General features: G+C 42.1%; 1 protein-coding gene across 31 annotated transcripts in view; it reads right to left on the reverse strand.

Annotated features, from left to right (window-relative positions):
* The window catches only part of KALRN (kalirin RhoGEF kinase), a 640,493-nt gene that overhangs the window by 213,168 nt on the left and 407,874 nt on the right, over positions 1-19,451 (reverse strand). For all 31 annotated transcript variants that reach the window (XR_004989615.2, XM_036447859.2, XM_036447857.2 and 28 more), the window contains 5 exons: positions 17,715-17,833; positions 13,946-14,012; positions 13,267-13,376; positions 2,756-2,825; positions 351-440 (listed from right to left, as the gene is read on the reverse strand). Coding sequence is in view for 30 of the 31 variants with exons in the window: in XM_036447859.2 (XP_036303752.1) it covers positions 351-440; positions 2,756-2,825; positions 13,267-13,376; positions 13,946-14,012; positions 17,715-17,833 (456 nt within the window). In the remaining variant the exon portion in view is untranslated. The remainder of the gene's footprint in view (positions 1-350; positions 441-2,755; positions 2,826-13,266; positions 13,377-13,945; positions 14,013-17,714; positions 17,834-19,451) is intronic.

The following is a 19,451-nucleotide window of genomic DNA, read 5'->3' on the forward strand; positions in this document are numbered from 1 at the left end:
AGGTCTGGGGACCATACGTTGAGACTCCCTCCATGTGAGGGAGCTATATATGAAGTAGAAGTGAAACCTCTTAGTCAACCCCTGAATCCTAGCAGGCTCCTCTACCCATGAAATTTATGGCTAGCTAGGTTTGAGGTTGAGGCATGGAGGCAAACATGCCTTTTCCATAGCACTTGGGCTGGGCTGGGGTTAAACAAAAGACAAACACGGATCCATGCTTTATCCAGGCGACAGAGGTTTGGGGTGGCCAGTAAAGAAAAGCGGGGAACAAAGTGAGTATCCTATTATGCCAAGGCAATGAAGCATTTCCACCTGCCTCAGTGGCTCAAGAATGGAAAATCACAGCTTACGTCAAAGAAGGTGCCTGCATGCTCCAGGATCAGCTGGTTGGAATCAGGTTTGTTTTTACAGTAGGTGACGTACATCTGAAATTTGTCTGCCTAAAAAGAACAAAGACAAGAACAGGTAAGCATCCGTTCGTTGCTCCCTTCTGTTGACTGTGTCCACAGGGCCCAGCAGGAGCTGTGTAAACAGATGGGGTGTGCCACAGGATTATGTCCAGCCAATATTCTGGGCTTATCTGGTCCATGCTCCCCCAGCTTTGGGATGCCTTTCTCCTAACAGCAGGAGAAAGCTCACCGAATGTGAGCTCATTGAAATACTAGTCAGTATTTTTGTTTTGTCAGTGCTGGAAAGAATAAGCAAAAACCAATTCATATATCAGAACGTATTCTGCAGTTGGACAGCATTTAGAGATTATACCCTTTTGGGGATTACCTACAATTGTGCTTCCCATCTTGAACAATGATAGCATTTGCTTGGAAAGCAAAAATCAAGGCATGAAAATGAAATATGATCTCAGAGCCAGATCTGCTTGTACTTCAAGGGTCTCCATCGGGGGGTGGTTTGCAGGGAGGGTCAAGTGACTATGCAGCCACCCCCAACTTCTCAGAAGCAACATTGGGGAGAAAGGAGGCAGGGGGACCCTCTGGGCCAGGGTCTGAACAATGAGTCATAACCAGGTTGTTACTTCAAGTCAAGAACCTTATGGCTTGGTGAAAATTCATTTCTTATTTCTCTCAGGACCCTCTGGGTTAATGCTACCCACTCTTTCCACTGGGAAAAGTATGTGTATTTTGGCCACCAAGTACTTCCCCCTTTGTGAAATGCTGCCATCTTGGTGCCTACAGAACATTTGGGATTTCCTCTTTGAGAAAGCAGTCTAGATATGGGTTATACCTGTTTCATTTGATCCTCATGAGAACCCTATGCAATGAGTTGCATTATCACCATCCCCATTTCACAGAAGTGAAAACTGTTCCAAAGTGGTAGACCTAGGAACACTGACTTCAGGATTCTTGGTCATAGCCTTTCAATGGATTATAAATAACTTCTACCATTTACTCCTGCACTGTGCTCATAGGTAAGATTATAAGACCTCAGCCACTTTGGGATAATTCTTGGAAAGATGTGCCTGTTTTATGCAATCACCAAAGGATTTCTGAAACTGTTTTTTGGGTTAATAGACTACCTGGAAGGCATTCATCACCCCGAAGAGATGATGCTGAATCATATTTATGGTTGGTTGTAAGGCAGATCCACAAATTGTGTGAAACAAGATTTAAAAGTCCCTTCATTTACTGGTCAATCTTGTCTTCTCTACATTGGCTGTAGAGAATCATAAATTGCATATGAGCATTAAAGTGAAGTATGCTTGGGCTCGTGTAGTTAAGAGGTAGAAAATGTTATAGAACAAAATAAGACAGCAGTTTGAGACTTCCTTAAGAAATGAGAGAATGACAGGAAACAAACATGAAGGCTTCATGAAAAGAAAGTAACTCAAGACTTGAACTGTGGAACTGACTGTGATATTATGTCAGGGGACTAGTCAATCTCCCAGCTCATTTGAAATGTATCTATCTCTAAAACATAAAACATAACCATAGCCCTGCCTCTTCCACAACTCTTGAAGCATGAAGATATTTTGAAAAGTAATTCACCCATTTTGAGAAGTTATAATTATCCAATAATTATTAAATATTAGAACTCCTGATCTTTGGGAAGAATTTCCATGTTTAGTTGCACTTAGTGTCCTTTGTGACCTTCTCAGGAGATCTTTGCATTCATATCACAAACCTCAGCTGAAAATTATGTGATGTGGAGATGCTAATGGAGACTACTGTTTCCACTCACGTAATTAAAACCTGGTACATTCAGCTCATTGACTTGGCCCATGACTATAGCACCTTGAAAGAGAATGACTAGAAACTCATTTTGCAGGTCAGAACTGGGATGGATACCCAAAGAGTGTGTTCTTCTCTATTAAGAAAATGTAATCAATGGTTTGGTGGCTTGATGCATTCCTTAAGTTCTAATTCCCTAATCCTTACCCAGTTAAAAAACAAAGAAATAAACAAGCAAAACAAAAATAGTAGATGGAGCTAGAGTAGTCCTCTATCAAGGGTGCTAGTTTTGTTCTAATCTTCTGATATCTTAATTTTAGAAAGTGCTAGAAAACTTAGCATGGCACTTAGACACAATGTCTAAGGACTTTTCCCAAGGAGGGCTCTGCTCCTCAGGGAGGGTCTGCTTCTCTCAGATCTACTCATGGTCCTTTTCTACAGTCCCTGGTCCTATGTTAGAATGTTGGTGACACATTCTCAGGTCAGGCACCACCGAACAGGGATGCCATCTGGCATCATCTGCACTCTTGGGAACTATGAGGGACGGGAGAACAGGATTTCAGGTCAGTTACCCAGGTAACAAAGCAGTGTCCCACATCCTCAGGCAGCTGCTCGTACTTCTCCAGCTCTTTGAGGAAGATGCTGTGAGGGGAGAGAAAGGCTGAGTCAGACATCTTTGTACTGCTGATCCCTGCTCCACCCCAGAGGACTGTGCTGAGGCCAACACAACCTCGCAAACCCTCTGTTCTTTACACATTGCTTTCCCACTAAGTGATAACGTGGTCAAAAGTAGTTTTAAATATGTTGGAACTCATTTCATTAAAATGTACGTTAACTGATTAATTAGTGCTACTTGAAAAAATAAAGTTTACCTTAGGGGTTTATACTTCTCAGGCTGAAAGTGATGAAATATTACATTTGTTTTGGGTCTTTTATTTTAATAACAATACAAGTCTATTTTTATACTAGCCACCTGAGTACACTATACTATTTAAAATATAGACATAAATATTAAAAAAGAACAAATTAATATCATCTGTAATCCCAGAGGTAAAGTGGAAAACTTTTTAATCCTACACAATTTCTAATTATTGGCCTTCTTCCATGATAGCCAATTTATATTAAAACATAAGAATTAATGTTTCCTAATGCAGACATCATTTTGGAAAAAAAGTTAACACAGAAAAAGTTACAATCCACTTCAAAATTGAATTGAATTACTACTGAATAATCTGCTATTGTGGACATCTGTGCCCTGGGCCCTTTGTGTGCTAATACATAATAAAGAGTTGACTATAACAACTTCAAAATAAGGAATTACTATCTTTGAGCTCAGAGAATACAAGCTCTAATAATCAGGAATCACTGGAATGGAATTAGTTTGTTGTTTTTTTTTAATCACACAACATGTTCTAAATAAATAATTATGAGGATGTGGTGATACATGCTGATGGAAATGAATGACGGTGTAATCTTTACAAAGGGAAATTTGACAATTTCTATCAACATTTTGTCTCTGCAATTTCAGTTGTGGAAAATTTCCTAAAGTTGGATTCACATGTGCGTAAGGTGGTGAACATACATGCGTATTCACTGTGACACTGTTTGTAACAGCAAAAGATAGTCTGTAAATGATAAAGTAAACCATGGTACATCCACAGAACTGAATATTACATAGCTATAAAAAATAAAAAAGCTTTCTATGTTTTCATATGGAAGATCTCCAGGGCAGGCTATTAACTGAAAAGAGAAAGGTATGGAAAAATGTAGACAATACACTGCCTTTGTCTATGTAGGAAATATATATTCTTATTTCCAGCCCAAAAAACTAATGGTCAAAGGGTACAATTTCAGTTAAACAAATTCTGGAGATCTACTATATAGCATAGTATCTATAAGTAATATCACTATATCATATACTTAACATTTGCTAAGATATACAGATATTATGTTAAAAGTTCTTGCCTAATAGTAATAATAATAATAATAATAACAGTAATAATAACAGTAATAATAACAGGAGGAAGTTTTGAGAGGTGATGGATATATCTATTACCTTGATGGCAGTGATGGTTTCATGGTTGTAAACTTATCCCCAAATTTGTCAAGTTGTATATGTTAAATGTGTACAACTTTTTACATATTAATCACACTTCAATAAAGTGATTTAAATAAAAAATTTCTACCACAAGAAATCAGGTGAAGGGATAGGGCAAAATAGTGATGGATAAAACTTCTCAATCTATACTTTATATTTAATGTTGATTTTTAAAATTAGTCCAAAATTAAATAAAATTATTAAAGTAGTTCATAATTATTTTACAACTGATCTTTAGCATTAGAAAAATTAGTTTTATTGATTTATTGATTTATTCTACCTAGCTCCTATTGGCCAAGCATTCTTATAGTATCTTATAATTACTATTGGTCATGGATTCTGTGTGTGTTCTCTCTTCAATGACATGACACAGAACAATGTTGGTTTTGGTTAAAAAAATAGGTATGTATAACTTAAAAATATTTGGCAAGTCATATTTGGAAAATTAAAGGACTAATAATGATTGGTGGGATCATAGATTTTTTTTTAACCTATCTGCAATTTAAATTTTCTACAATAAATTGGTATTTGGTTATAAGAAAACATCACTTGAAATATTTGGGGACTCTGAGCAATAACTATTTGGTGGTAATCATCTTTCCCCTAATATGTTAATTTTTACAGTATTCTGATCTGAATCATGAAATAGTGAAAATTAAGATGCAATTTGAGCTTTTAAACTGCAAATATGCAGAGCGCAAAAATCAGTAACTCTGGAAAAGTTCCAAAAATCACATTTACTACTACTTTCAGAAAAATTGCAGGTGACACACATGTATTTAAGTTCCAAAATAGAAACAGGAAAAAATATTATATAATGATGTAATTAAGGATTAAATCTTTTTCAAGACCAAAATGGAAACAACTTTTTTGTGGCAAAGAGAAGCTATCTGGCTCATTCCTGTATACATCATGTTAATTCTGGAAAATTCCATAACATAACAATATGTTAATATATTATCATAATGTTAATCTATTTTTAGTATGTATTTTTTATTTCCGGAACTAAATTCTGAAAAACTCTTACTATGTGGTTCTTTCCCATGAGGAACACTAAAAGGTTTAATGTACAATATCTTCACAAGCAGTTTTGCCAGGTGTTGAGAGGTTTTCACATGGTCATTTCTCATGCTGGCCTTCAGTATACATCTCAGGGAAGACAATGGGTGGAAATCCAGCCCTGAGCCATGATTCACTGAATAGAGCCTGGGATGGGGACTGAGTGGCTTGGGAAGTGGGGGAATAACATCTGAGGAGCCTTTCCAGACTGGTGACAGAAGAACTGGTGACAGAAAATGTACTTGGAGACAGGAGAGCACAGGAGGCAGGGAGAACTCAGAAGAAGAGAGGAAGAGGAGAAAGAGGAGACTCTGGAGGCCCTGCACTCAGATAATGCTTTCGGGAAACCTCCACCTGGGCTCTCTCAGGACCTCCCTCCAGGCCCCTAAACTCTGATTCTCAGGACATAAGGGCCCTTCTCCTCCTAAGGTGATGAAATAAATGGTACAGCCACATGGATCATGGCATGCCACACAGGATATCTACACTGATAAAAAAGAAACATGAAAATTGGCCATCACTTTGCTATGCCCACCAGCCAATCAGGAGGGAATATGTAAATTAGAAGGACAAAGATGGGGCTGCTCAGCTGCTCCAAGTGCAGAGACAGGACAGGACCTGCTATGAGAGGGAGGGCAGGGGGCGGGGCCTGAAGGGATCTACAGAAGCGACACTCAGGCCGCAGTGAAGGCGAAGACTACAGACTCCCGCCAGAGTCTGGAGCAAAGACGAAGGTGAAGGCGGCAGATCCTGTGCAAGCCTGCAGTAAAGACTGCAGACTCTGGCTGGAGCAAAGGCCTGGGTCCCGGGTGCTGGAGGAAAACCGGTGCTGGAAGCCAACAGAAGGAAGGCCTATTGCATGAATTGCAACAGGCCTCTAGTAAAAAAATTTTTTTTGTGTGTGTGTGTGTGTGTGTGTGTGTGTGTGTATTTTTAGTTTTTATAAGATCCGAGTGTCTGCATTGCTTAGGAAGCTCGCTGGGCAGTCCTACTCATCCGGTCCACAGACCAGCACGTGAAGGTGACTGTGTGGAGATTCCAGTGTGCTTCTATTCGGGGGGTCCCACATTGACGCCACATGATTGAATTTTGAATGAAAAAGTTAAGAATTAACGCAACTATGTCGTGCTGCGCATATGAATTGACAACTTTGAGTAAGACAGTCACTACAATCTCAAGGTACTTGTTGAGGCAAGTGGCAATATTAAATTCTATTTTGCTTTTTAATTTGAAGCTTATGACAGATTATGTAAGTCTGATCAATATCATCCTACCTACTTCAAATAGACATGATAAGTTTAAATGAAAGGCAGAAGGTCAGAACTCTCTTCATAAATGATGGAATATTCCACCTCATCTGTTTTATAGTAACATCTTGGTCCTCACCATTTCAATTATTATCTATTATAATGAATCACGAGAGAATGAGCAAAGCAAGTAGTTTATGTGTGAATGTGCGGTTCTTTCAGAAATGAATAAAACTTTTGAAAGAAATGTCAAGATCTAAGCAATGTCATTTCTCTATTAAATCATTACAATGCAATACATGATGTAGTTGATTCGTGAGGCTTTGTACAGAATCCCGGGAGATGAAAGTGCTAACACACACTGGTAGAAAGCTTTCTGAGACTTATCATTAAGCACTATGGAAACAGCACCATTGGAAAGGTACCTGAGTGATTTTGATTTTGCTTTCCAAAGATAACCGTGGCCTATAGTCTCAGTGCTTCTGGAGAAGTGTGTCCCTCTCTGAGGGGCCCATGTGACCCAGCAGCCAGACCTTGACATTGAGAGTGCAGCCTGCACTTAAAGGACACAGTCTGCATGAATGTATTTGATGACCTTGTGTATGCATGTGTGTGCAACGTGTGTATGCACATGCTCTTAAGCATGTGCACTTGTTGGAATGCCGGAGGGGATGAGAAGGCTGGGCTAAGGCACGAGGAGGGGGTGGGGGCAGGAGGAGCAGGGGTAAGAGAAGAACAACGAGGAGAATGTATAGAGTTGGAGGTCGGTGGGGAGAGAGGTCTCAGGCCTTCTTATTTGCAGGAAGTACAGGACATTGCCTCCTTCTCAAAGCACGGCTGGGTTACTGCTTCCACACAAGGAGGGGCCGAGATCATTTCTGAAAAACCCCTCAGTGACCAGGAAGATTCAGAGCCCAGCCATACGAAGCTCCAGGTAGCAGGGGCTAGGACAGCTGGTTAGCATACTGGTGCAGCTACTAAATGAATGGAGCAGGTGTCGGGCTATTCGCAGAAGAGCCTCAGCACCGTCTGGTCACCCAGGCTGAGCCATGAGTATCCCCCGGCTCTGCCCTTCACTGCACATGGGAAGCTCAGCCTGGGTTAGGGATGAAGGAAAGGGTGTGCAGGGCTGGACTCCTGCTCACCACATCCCCACCCTCAGCCTCCAACCCTGAGCAGTAGTTGACCAGGCTGCACTGCTACCTGTTGAGTAGGTTTTGCTAATATTTCCTAATTTTGTTTAATTTGTGTGATCACATGAATTCAGAGCTATTTACAAAGACATGTAACAAGTACAATGTTAAAATAAGATATAAAAATTAACCTCACATTTAATGTTATATATACCCAGTAATGTGCTATTTAGCCACTAGGCATGGATGCTAAGCATTTCGTGTGTATGACTAATATCAGCATGAAGCTGACACGTCCAAATCTATGTCTAGACTTCGTCTTGCCCTGGGTATTCCCCAGTATCCATAACCAATACCGATGTTGACAGATACAGAAAAATCAAACAACAAAACCACAGCCCAGTTTTTACAAAGCTTTTCTGACGGGCTGTGCACGGCCTGCAGTTATCCCTCAAGTGTGGGTTTATGGCCATGAAAAATCACAGCAGGTTTTCCCTTTCCTCTCTCCTTGACATCTGGATTTTCAGAAAACGACAGTGTAACAGGGAGCCATAAAGACTGAATTCTTTGGCTGTGCTGCTGATTGGTTTGGGAAGGTCACAAACAAAGTTTATAAGCTCCAGTCTCTATAAAACAAGGGCGCAGAAAAGAACTAGATGATCTTGAAAGGCTTTTCCGCAGACTTTTATGTTCTGTTATTTATGATGTTCTGTAAATAAGATAAAACTAATACCAAAGGCATCTGGAGGGGAGGAGAAGCTCAGAAAACATAACACGTGCATATTTTAGCCAGGGGAGCCTGTGCTGGGAAGGGAGAGGCAGGAGCAGCCGCACGCACACCTGCCTGGGCTGCACGTCCTTTGTCTCAGCACCTGGTGGAGCCAGCGCCTTGCCTTGTGGCTGCAGATTGACGCACTGTGTTTCAAGAGGTTGTCATGGAGTGTAAATCAGCATTAACAAAGGAAGAGGAGGAGTAAGAAGAGGAGGAGAAAGGCAAAACAGGAACCTAACCTAAAATATCAGCGTGCATAACACACAGTGAGGATGTTATGCTAAAAAACATAATTCCCTACCATATATATCAGGACATAATGTATAATTATTTTCTTTGGTTCACGCGGAAAATGTCTGAAATATCCCTTGCTGATTCTTGAGCCTGCAATAGAATGTTAGCCCCAGGGAAGGCTAGGTCTTTAGCCATTTCTCTCCCTCTGCCCCTAAATACTGCCTTCTCTCCCTCCCTCCCTCTCTACCACATGAAAGCGGGTTAGTTATGAAACCAACCAACCAACGTTGGCAGTCCTGGTGGTAGTCTGTGGAGTGGGGAGGGGAGAGAGCAGCCACTGGAATCTCTGCCTGATCTTTAAGGGGTGGGGGTGTCACCCATTAGGCAAGTCACTGGCTCCTCTCCCCTCCCCTCCCCTCCCCTCCCCTCCCCTCCCCTCCCCTCCCCCCTCCCCCCTCCCCCCTCTCCCCTCTCCCCTCTCCTCTCCTCTCCTTTCTTCTCAACACCTGTATTTGCTCTTGGAGATGGCTGTGCCTGGCAGGAGACCCTGAGCCTGACACCAGAGTGTTTATAAAGATGTTACTGCTCAGACTCACATGTATGGCCCTGTCTTCAAATAACTGAAAAGGAAAAAGTAAAGTTCACACTTAACTGAAGGGGATGAATTTTTTAACAGCCCTCCTCACCAAAGATGGAATTCTAATAATCAAAGCAAACCAAATAAATGATTTCCCTGAATCACAAATTGTAGGTTAGTCAAAGTGCGGAGACCCATTAACACACCCTCACCTGTCTGGGGATCTATTTATGGAATATACTATGGTATCTGAGTGCTCCAGGAATGCTTAGCAGTCCGCCATCGCACTCCATCTAGTCCTTATGTAGGTAAATTTCATGACCTTTATATTCAGGCAAAAGACTGGAGGGTAAAAACAAAGTATCATTCCATTTGAACCTCCAATTTGTGTTAAAACCACTACTTGTATGTATTAAATTCTACATATTGAATTGTTCTTCTGTACAGAAATTTTGGTACCTGGGAATTTCTCCACTCAGTACCTATGTAGATGAAGGTCCTTGAGAAAGACAAAGACACACACACACACACACACCCCTAATTTTGGTGGTAATTTTTCCAAGTGACACCATTTAAAAGGATCAATACCATCTCACCCCTAATCTAGGTAATAATTTCCTAGTGACTCAGATAATTGGCTTATCCAGGCAGTGTCCATCGCAATTCTGCCCCTCCACTTTTCCATCTCCCTCCTTCCCTCCCTCCCTCCACCCTCTCTCCCTCCTTCCCTCCCTGAAGCCTAGGTGGATGAGCTGAGCTATGCACTAGAAATGAGAGGAGTATGTTCTCGGTTAGATAGCACTTAATTGATACATTGGAAAGATGCAAACTGGTGGGGTTAAAAAGAACCATTGGAAATCTCAGGTTAAACAAGTGACCATTTCAGAAAACGATTCCTGAAGAACAAACCGGTGCCTGGACCACTGATTGGCCCTCCCTTTAAGAAGCTCCCAAGAAGCTCCTTCATTCAGATACTCAATCCCTTTGCTGGTCTAGAAGGTCTGGTAGTGATAGGGGAGAGGTGGGGAATCACAACTAAGGGCATTCTCTGTTATGAGACTCTGACAAACAAAAGTCTGAATTACGACTTGAATGACATTAGCCATAAGTCTGCAAACTGAAATTCTATTGTTTGTCCACTCATACAGCCTTTTACCCAACAACTATTCAAGTTTCCTGTGTGCCAGGGCCTGGGTTGTGCAGTGGAAGCCATGATCTCTACTGGAGGTCACAGCTCCTGCATTTTCAAAGTTGGGTTAACTGCCATTTTATCTCTTATTTATCAGAGAATTGTAGAAGTGCTATGCTTTCTCCATCATTCAAAATTTGTATGGCATAAGTACAAATCACACACGATGAATAAAACCTCAGCCCTCCAGAGCCTGCAGGAAATTAATACAGAGCCTGATTTTTTTTTAGATGTTCCTTTAAATTGTGAATAATTGAAAAAAAATTTAAAATAAATTTCCTTGTTGTTTAATGCAGGATATACTAATGATTCAGGGTTATGAATAATATCAATTATATGCTATCCAGTGAGACCGTGGCTGTGCTAGGCTCTGTGATGGGATAGAGAACCGTTTGCATCAATGCTGAATAGCCATTCAAAATTAGCTGAATGGCTCATTTTGTGGGTTCTTTTGACTATTTTATTGCAGTTTGTCTTCTTTCCTATCAGGTTTCACTTTATGCTGCTGGTATTGAACTACCTGCTCAAGTTCTTGCTTCTTGTTTGGTGCTTCTAAATTGCTTGAGCTTCAAAACAATCTAAGCGTAAAGCAGCTTTTAGAGAGGATACAAAGGTGACTCTGAAAAGGTAGGGCTTTATCCTATGATAGCTCTTTCGGTTGCTCAGAGGCTGGCTTTTAATTCCTTCTTGTTTCTTTGTAATATCATAATAGGTATCATTTATTTGGTAGCTGTGTTCTTGACAACTGAATGTATTCCTCCACAGTACGCAGCATTCTGTATAGTTTAATGCAACTTTTTAAAGTGTGTTTTAGAATTTACTTTGTCACTGGTAGGGAGACTTTCGGTTATTTAAACAACCACCGAACTGTTTCCCATGGTTTAGTAGAGGGACATCATGAAATCAGACAAGGGCATGGCTGTGCTAGATATTTTGTTATATCTGATTCATTTTGAAATAAATATCCTTCCCCTTTATTCACTGATTTGGCAAAAGCAGGGCTCCCAGGAAGTGCATGCTGTGATCTCCAAATTTCTCTCCTTCATTCTTGGTCAAGTTGGTAAAAATATGAGGAAGGGAGACTGGTTAATTAAATCCCAGAGATCATCAATCAGAAAAGTAAGGTAACATGACTTACTGCTTACCAGTCCCACGTCTTCTCAGGTGTTCAGGAGGAGACGGGGTAATGCTGAGCTGGGCTCAGAGGACAGAATTTGGAATCAATGGTCAAATAGGGCTTTCCTGGAGTCTTAGTTAATAGGCACGTGGAGAGACTATCTCTGTGTCTGAAGATGTCCAAACAAACCGCAAGGCGAGTGTTAACATTTGTGATAAAAAAAGACTGGGAACTTTTATTAAGTTCTCCAGAAAGTCAGATGGTTCCCCCCCATAGATCTTACTGTTTACTTAATCTGACAAGGTCAACATGTCATGGGAGCTACATCTTGTATGCTCTCTTGACACGGATGGCATTTGATAACACAACAGGGGACTAACCATCAGGAGTGGACGAGAGAGGCGTGATCTCCACCCTGCATTAGACCTTTTAGAAACCAGGATCCTTTTGCAGCCAATGCTTGCCCTCGACTCATTCTTAGCAAAGGGCCATACTGAGCTCTCCTTTCTAGAGCTGTGCTGACCAATATGGTGGCTGTCTGACATCTAGGTTTGTCAAATGAAATAAAGTTAAAAATTCAGTTCTCATGAGTACTCATCAGACTCGTGCCCCATAGCCACACGTGTGTAGGGGCTACTGCCCAGACACAGCATCTCCATCCCTGCAGGAAGCCGCCTAGAGTCCTGCCTCAGGGCTGTGCCCCTGTGCACAGGGCCTCCTCAGGAGCTCCAGGAGCTGTGGCTCTATCTCCAGCACGACTTATTCCAGTGCAAGCCCTGTGGCCTGACCTCAGGACTTATAATACAACACTGCCCCTCCATCTCTCACACCTTCTCTGAAACAGGGTCCTGAGCGAGCTCCAGGACTTCATACCATCAAACTCCTTGTGTCTTGAGATTCCCTATTGGCATTTTGGAAACTTATTTCTATTATGTAGGTTATGTAACTAGTTATCAATGTGCTTGCTGATCTTCTGCTAATGATGGAACATGTGGTTTAGTATGTTGTAGAAAAGATATTTAAATCCAGTAGGGAGCTGGACAAAATGAGTCGTGAGGCTTTAAGGCCCCATGGTTCTACTTATTTCAACAAAACAGAGGGGACCAATTGATGTTCTCCCCTATAGGCTGCCAAGAGCTGTGTTCCATTGGGTATTTTTATTATCTATCTAACCATCTACCAACCTCCCTACCTATCTTTTCTCCGTTGTTTTGGATGAGATGATGGGACAGTTGGGAGAAAATATTTAGGTTGAATGCAAACTTCAGTGGCATTTGAAATTTAAGGCCCTCAAGGTAGAACAGTTAGTTAGCCTCAGATGAATTCTAATGTCAGGATCCCTCACAGTTTCAATGAGGAAAGGCTACTTTTATTTCCTGAAAGCCTGGTTATCATTCTGACTGAGTACAAAGATGCTGCCCGTTAGGCCTCTAAGGAGAACACTGCGGAGTACTTTCTTCCACTAGGAATTTTGGACAATTGTGGAGAGATAAGGGTGAGGGAGAAAGAAGTCTGACAGCAGCCTACTTAGAAAATTTAACAGGTAACCCTTTACTAGGCGAGATTTCCAAGCAGCTTTGATCCTCTTGTTGGGAAGCCCTATTGTTGGGCATCTAAGGCCTTCAGTGTGCTCTGCGGAAACCCTCCACCAACCTACTTGTTGTGAAAATCGTAGATCTCCTGGATGTTGCCAAAGATGATATGCTCTTTATTGAGGATCCCAGGAGGGATCTCCTCCACGCCGCTGGTCATTTCCCACAGGTAGGTCTGCAAGACAGCAACAGTGCATCACCAGCAAGAACTGCCACATGAAATATGGACGACAGAAACAGGCCTTCACACTGCGATGTGAGACTCAGCTGGCAACGCATGCAGAGTGGAAACAGTAAGACGGTTAATAAGCAGGATGGAAAGGAAGAAAATCGGAGGTGCGTTATTGTGAGCTGTTGCTAGGGAAACACACCCCGACCTTCGTCAAGAGCACACACTCCACACTATTCTTATTTATTAAACCTGTGCATGTCCGAGTATTTGTTGAGGGGAGGATGCAGATTTTCAGACTCGAGTTCACTGACGGTGTCATGGTTTTTATTTTGAACTCAAGGGTCTTATAAGCGTTTCTGCCGGGTCTTGCTCAAGTCTGAGAAAAGTTTGTTTTCAAAAGCAGTTGAACCTGCCATACAATTACTATGCCTCGGGTAGAAGGACTTTCTCCCCTGGTGTTTCTTTTGTGAAGTTCCAGGAGCAAACAAAGAGCTTTCTCCCCTCAAGGACTTACCACTGTCGAGGTTGTCAATTTTCTGATACAACTGTAGGCTGACCATTGTAGTACTCACCTCTAAGCACTCGTGTAAGTCCCTTACATAAGCCTTCTCTGTCTGGAGCAGCTCGGCCATGATGAATCTAGAAGGGAACACATGGGCGTTTAGAGACGTAATACCTCCCTTCCTACAAGTGTCACTTCCCTACTCCAGCATATTTGAGCTGACTGAGTGTCCTATTTTTCTCCTTTACCAAAATATATCTCTTCCTTTCTTCAAAACTCCTCACCTCTGAGCATCATCTGAGTCCCTCTCACTCTGCTCATTTACTCTGTATCCCATCCCTTTGGAAGGTTTGTGCTCAGCCACATCCACATTCTTTCTCCCCTTTCCATCCCAGTTCTTCCATTTAGTGATTCTGTGATGAGATGTATGTGTGTTCAATTGCACTTGTGTTCCCATGTGTGCAGAAGCATGTGGCACACTTCATATTCATTCTAATCAATTACATAGCTTCAAGCTCAGCTTCCTAAATTTTCCTTAGAGGCCCCAGATGATTATATCTGTTTAGTTCAGTTGTTGACTTACACTAGAACAACTCACAGTACTGTAAGTTAAACCAGGTTTATAAGCTGAAAATCAACAAATGCTAAGACACTACCACTGAGACTGGGAGAGGGGGGGTGTTAAGGAAAATTTTATCTGTAAAAGCCAGGTATTATATTTGTTGGCCATTCAGGCTCTGCTACAACCACTCATTTTGCTACTGTATTGTAAAAGGAGCCACAAGTAAGTATGGCTGTATCCTAATAAAACTTTATGGAGACAAAAGAATTTCATTTAATTTTCACATCATTAATATTCTTCTTTTCATATTTTTCAATCATTTAAAAACTAGAGGCCCAGTGCACGGCTTCATGCACATTGAAAGGAAATTAATTAGAAGGTGGCCGGTGGGGTGAGACTGGGTGAGATGGACTGGACACTCTCTGGAGCCAACCTCCTGCAGTCCCTCCTTGCCTGCTGCACTTGGGGTGGTGGTGAGGCTCGAATGGCATCTGTGGAATAGATGGGGTCCCTCGTCTTGGCCTGTAGAGATTGGGCCAAAACTGGCAGTCTGACATTCCCTGAGGGGTCCCAGAGTGCAAGAGGGCACTCTGCAAAGTTTTTGTTACTCAGCAGCTCCTGCATTGAGCATCTGCCCCCTGGTGATCAGTGTGCATCAAGTTACTGGCCAGTTAGCCAGTCAACTGGTCACTTAGCCTTTTATATACATAGATACAAAAAAGCTCTTTAGTTTACAGATTATATAAAATAGATGGTTATAAACCAATGCCACCCAAATAGGTTTAATTTTTTAAAAAGCAGGTGGTGGGTCACATTTGGCCTGTGGGCCACAGTTTGCTGACCTCTGGCCTGAATTATCTCATGCACTTCACACTATTTACAATGGGGCTCGTTTGCATCACAGGCTGATGTGCACAAAGTGCAGTGTGTGATCACAAGCACAGCATGTGTGGATGATGCTAGGGGACTGTTCTTCAGCCTCCCATAAAGAGCAGCAGGTGCTGTGGGCCTGCAGGGAGAGGCTGCCCTTCCACCTTGGGCCCTGATGACCGTGTGGGCGGGCAGCAGATAGGTGTAGGCTACACTGAGCTTCACTGCCAGGGTACCCACCTAACTTCCTTCTCTCATGAGTTTTTATTAGAAATGGCGCTTCCCAGCTGGCAGGTGATACATAATCTATACTAATAATAGAGGATCATGCAAATTGGTTTGGATGCCACATGTAACGTCCAAACAGCAGGCTGTGTGGGGTGACCAGGCCAGCGGGGGGAGGAGGGGAGTTGGGGGCAACCAAGCTGGCAGGGGAGGGGCAGTGAGGGGAGACCATGCTGGCAGTGGGGAGCAGTTGGAGGCGACCAGGCTGGCAGGGGGGTAGTTACGAGCGATCAGGCCAATAGACAGAGGTGGTTAGGGGTGATAAGGCTGTCGGGGGGAGGAGGGGCAGTTAGGGGTGATCAGGCAGGCAGGCAGGTGAGCGGTTAGGAGCCAGTGGTCCTGGACTGTGAGAGAGATGTCTGATTACCGGTTTAGGCCCTAAACTGGCAATCAGACATCCCCTGAGGGGTCCTGGATTGAAGAGGGTGCAGGCTGGGCTGAGGGGACTGCCCAGCCTGTACCCTCTCCAATCCAATCCCTCCTCCAACCCTCGCCTTGCACAAATTTTGTGCACCAGGCCTCGTATGTATTCATTTTTATTTTAGATTTTCAATGTTAATTTTTCCTGGGAGTAATTCCAAGTGTTCCATCCTAGGAAAATTTTGAGAATGATTATCCCCAAAGTGTCCCCTGTTCAAAATTTCACAAGAAATATTAAAATGAGCAGCATCTTTTCCTGAACCTTTGCTATGGTAGAATTTTCCTTAAAGCAATGCATTGTACTAGTAATGGCCCTTCTATTAATGTTAAAGTCCTAATTTCATAAATTCCCCTTTGCTAGCGTTAATTAGTCACTCTTACTATTCTTACTCTTTTGGTAAAGTAGACAGTGCATGAGCTTTGAAGTCAAACAGGAATTGAATTATGACTGTCATTTACTAGAGGAAGCACTTGCTTCTCCAAGCCTCAGACTCCTTACTTATAAAAAAGCCGATCACACAGGATTGCTGCAAGGATTAAACAGGGTTCTCATACATTGTAGGTGCTTAGTAAACAAGGAGAGAAATAAATCATAAGGAATATAATGTGACATGCTTGGGAAAGTTGTCTTTGATTTTACTACATTGGGTTTCTGTATCTTCTTCCTTTTTCTCTACCTGCTTCCTACAGTTTTGTGTCTTTTCATAATTTACCTCCTCTACCCTCTACCACATTTTGTTTTATTTTCAATGCATCCTTTGCCACACTCTGGTTATTTGGTGTCCCAGAGAGAGCCCAGCAATAATATTTGGCCATTTGTGATCTCATTCTCCTTCCTGTTATGGGTTGAAGCTTGTCCCCCCAAATTTCATATGTTAAAATACCAACTCTCAGTACTTCAAAATGTGACCTTATTTAGAAATGGTCATTGCAGAGGTTATTAGTTAAAATGAGGTTAATTGGAATAGGGAGGGCCCCTATTCCAAAGTGACCAGTGTCCTTAAAAAATGGGGAAATCTGGACACATGCATATATTCAGGGAGCACACCATGTGAACATGAAGATGGCAGTTTACAAGGCCAAGAAATATGCCTGGAACAGAGCCTTCCCTCTTAGCCCTTAGAAGGAATCAACCCTGTCAACACTGTGATTTCAGACGTCTAGCCTCCAGAACTGTGAGACAATACATTTATATTGTTTAAACCACCCAATTTGTCATACTTTGGTATAGCAGCCCAGACAACATTCCCCAGATGAAACTCAAGCTCTGACTTCCCTTTAGTGTCGTCAGCTCCAAGGGACTTGTGGTCCTACTTCATTTTTATAAATCAACTATTAATACCTAGGGCTTCTTAATCTTGGGAAACACTATTTTCCCCTAGCATTACCCAAAAGGAATCTATCAAAATAGCCTTCACAAAGCCCCTGAAAGACCTATGGATATAAGTAGCTGTGCAAGGCCAAAATAAAGAGCAGAGTAATCAGGCAATGCTTTGTGAGGTGGACATGATCCATTGTTTCCACTAAGCTAATGCCCTATCGTTCTTGGTTAGCATGACATAGGGGTGGAAGCATCATGTATGTCCATTCCTGCATGTGGTCATGAGGACACATGAAGCTGTCAAAAGGGACAGGTGACGGTGAAAACCAAGCATAGTCACGAGGAGCCTGCCAGTTGGGTGGAAGCTCCCCCCAAACATACTCTTTCTTCCGGGCAGACTTCCGCTTCTCTTCATTGACTTCGTGGTTGGCGTCCCGCAGCTTGACCTCACGATCCGAAAGGCTTGCTGGGATGATGTCCAGCTCCAGGTCCTTGTTATCCTGCACAGAGAGAGCACAGAGGTCACCTCGGAGATGCTTTGGGAAAGCAACTAAGCAGGGCTGGCAAGGGTGGTAGAGGTGAAAATAGAGAAAGATATAATGGAGAAGGATGAGAAGATCAGGACTCCCACACACTGTCACCCACAAGCACTCTTCTTCATGTGATCATTTATTTTCAAATAAGAAAGATATGAGATGTTCAGGTCAAATGTTCAGCGCTAATGTCCACAGCAAGAAAAAACAAAGCATACATTGGATAATTAGTGTCATATTTCTCTAGAGACTTTGGTCCTGATTATTTCTAAACACACACACAAAATGAGTCCAAGATTGATTACTATGCATTAAAATATAGGTGAAGCAGAAACACATAAAGACATAAGAAAACTTTCATTTGTCAAGGGAAAATAATAAAAGCAAATATTTTTATTTAAACAAGCAAATTCCCTTGGAAACAAAAAACAATTACTGATTTTTCTACTTCCCAACCCTGCTTTTTTCAACCAATGTTTGGTATTTATACAGGACAAAAACTTTTAGGAAAAAAAAATTTCATAGGTTAGACATTAATTCTCCCAATTTTAGTGATCTGACCACTTTACTCTCTGGTCTGCTCTGCTTAAGAGCATGAGCCCATTTAAAGATTTAAGAATTAACCCTAGCCAGTTAGGCTCAGTGGATAGAGTGTTGGCCTGTGGATCAAAGGGTTCTGAGTTCAATTTTGGTCAAGGACACATACTTGATTGCAGGCTCTTCCCCAGCCTGGGTCCTGGTCAGAGCTTGTGCAGGAGGCAACCAATCGATGTTTCTCTTTGTCTTTCCCTCTCTCTGCCACTCTCCCTAAAAAAATCAAAGGAAAAATATCCTCAGGTGAGAATTAACAAAATAAATAAATAAACAAACAAACAAACAAATAAATAAATAAAGATTTAAGAATTGGAAATCCGCCAAGACCGGTTTGGCTCAATGGATAGAGCGTTGGCTTGGGGACTGAAGGGTCCCGGGTTCGATTCTGGTCAAGGGCATGTACCTTGGTTGAGGGCATATCCCCAGTAGGGGGTGTGCAAGAGGCAGCTGATCGATGACTCTCTCTCATCGATGTTTCTAACTCTCTATCTCTCTCCGTTCCTCTCTGTACAAAATCAATAAAATATATTAAAAAAAAAAAGAATTAGAAATCCTAGGACTGAACTGCCAGCCTGTGTTTAATTCTTAACTCCCAGGTCACTGACCCCTACTGTGAAAAAGAGATTAAAAGTCAGTCTTCCCTTGCTTCCTAGCCAATAGGACCTCTTTTCAGTTGAAATGTCAAATGGCCTTTGCACAAACTACAGCCCTACTATTGTGCATACTGAGGACTCTAATCATTTGCTGATTAACGTAATTGGGTAGAAGATGGTAGTCCTCAAAGTCAACAGTAAACTCTACTCTGTTCTGTAGCCACCGGCACCAACTCCAGCCAGCCAATTTTGCAACATGTATAGTACTAATCATGAAAGGCTAGAGGCCAATGGCTGGATGGTTCAGTAAGACCCATCCCCCCCATGAGGAAACTGCACCAGGCAAGTGCTGAAGGGGTCCTCGGCTCAGAAAGATGACTCTGGAAACCTGCTTCCTT

The sequence above is a fragment of the Pipistrellus kuhlii genome, unplaced genomic scaffold (genome assembly GCF_014108245.1).
Source record: "Pipistrellus kuhlii isolate mPipKuh1 unplaced genomic scaffold, mPipKuh1.p scaffold_m20_p_2, whole genome shotgun sequence".
Classification (NCBI taxonomy): Eukaryota; Metazoa; Chordata; class Mammalia; order Chiroptera; family Vespertilionidae; genus Pipistrellus; species Pipistrellus kuhlii.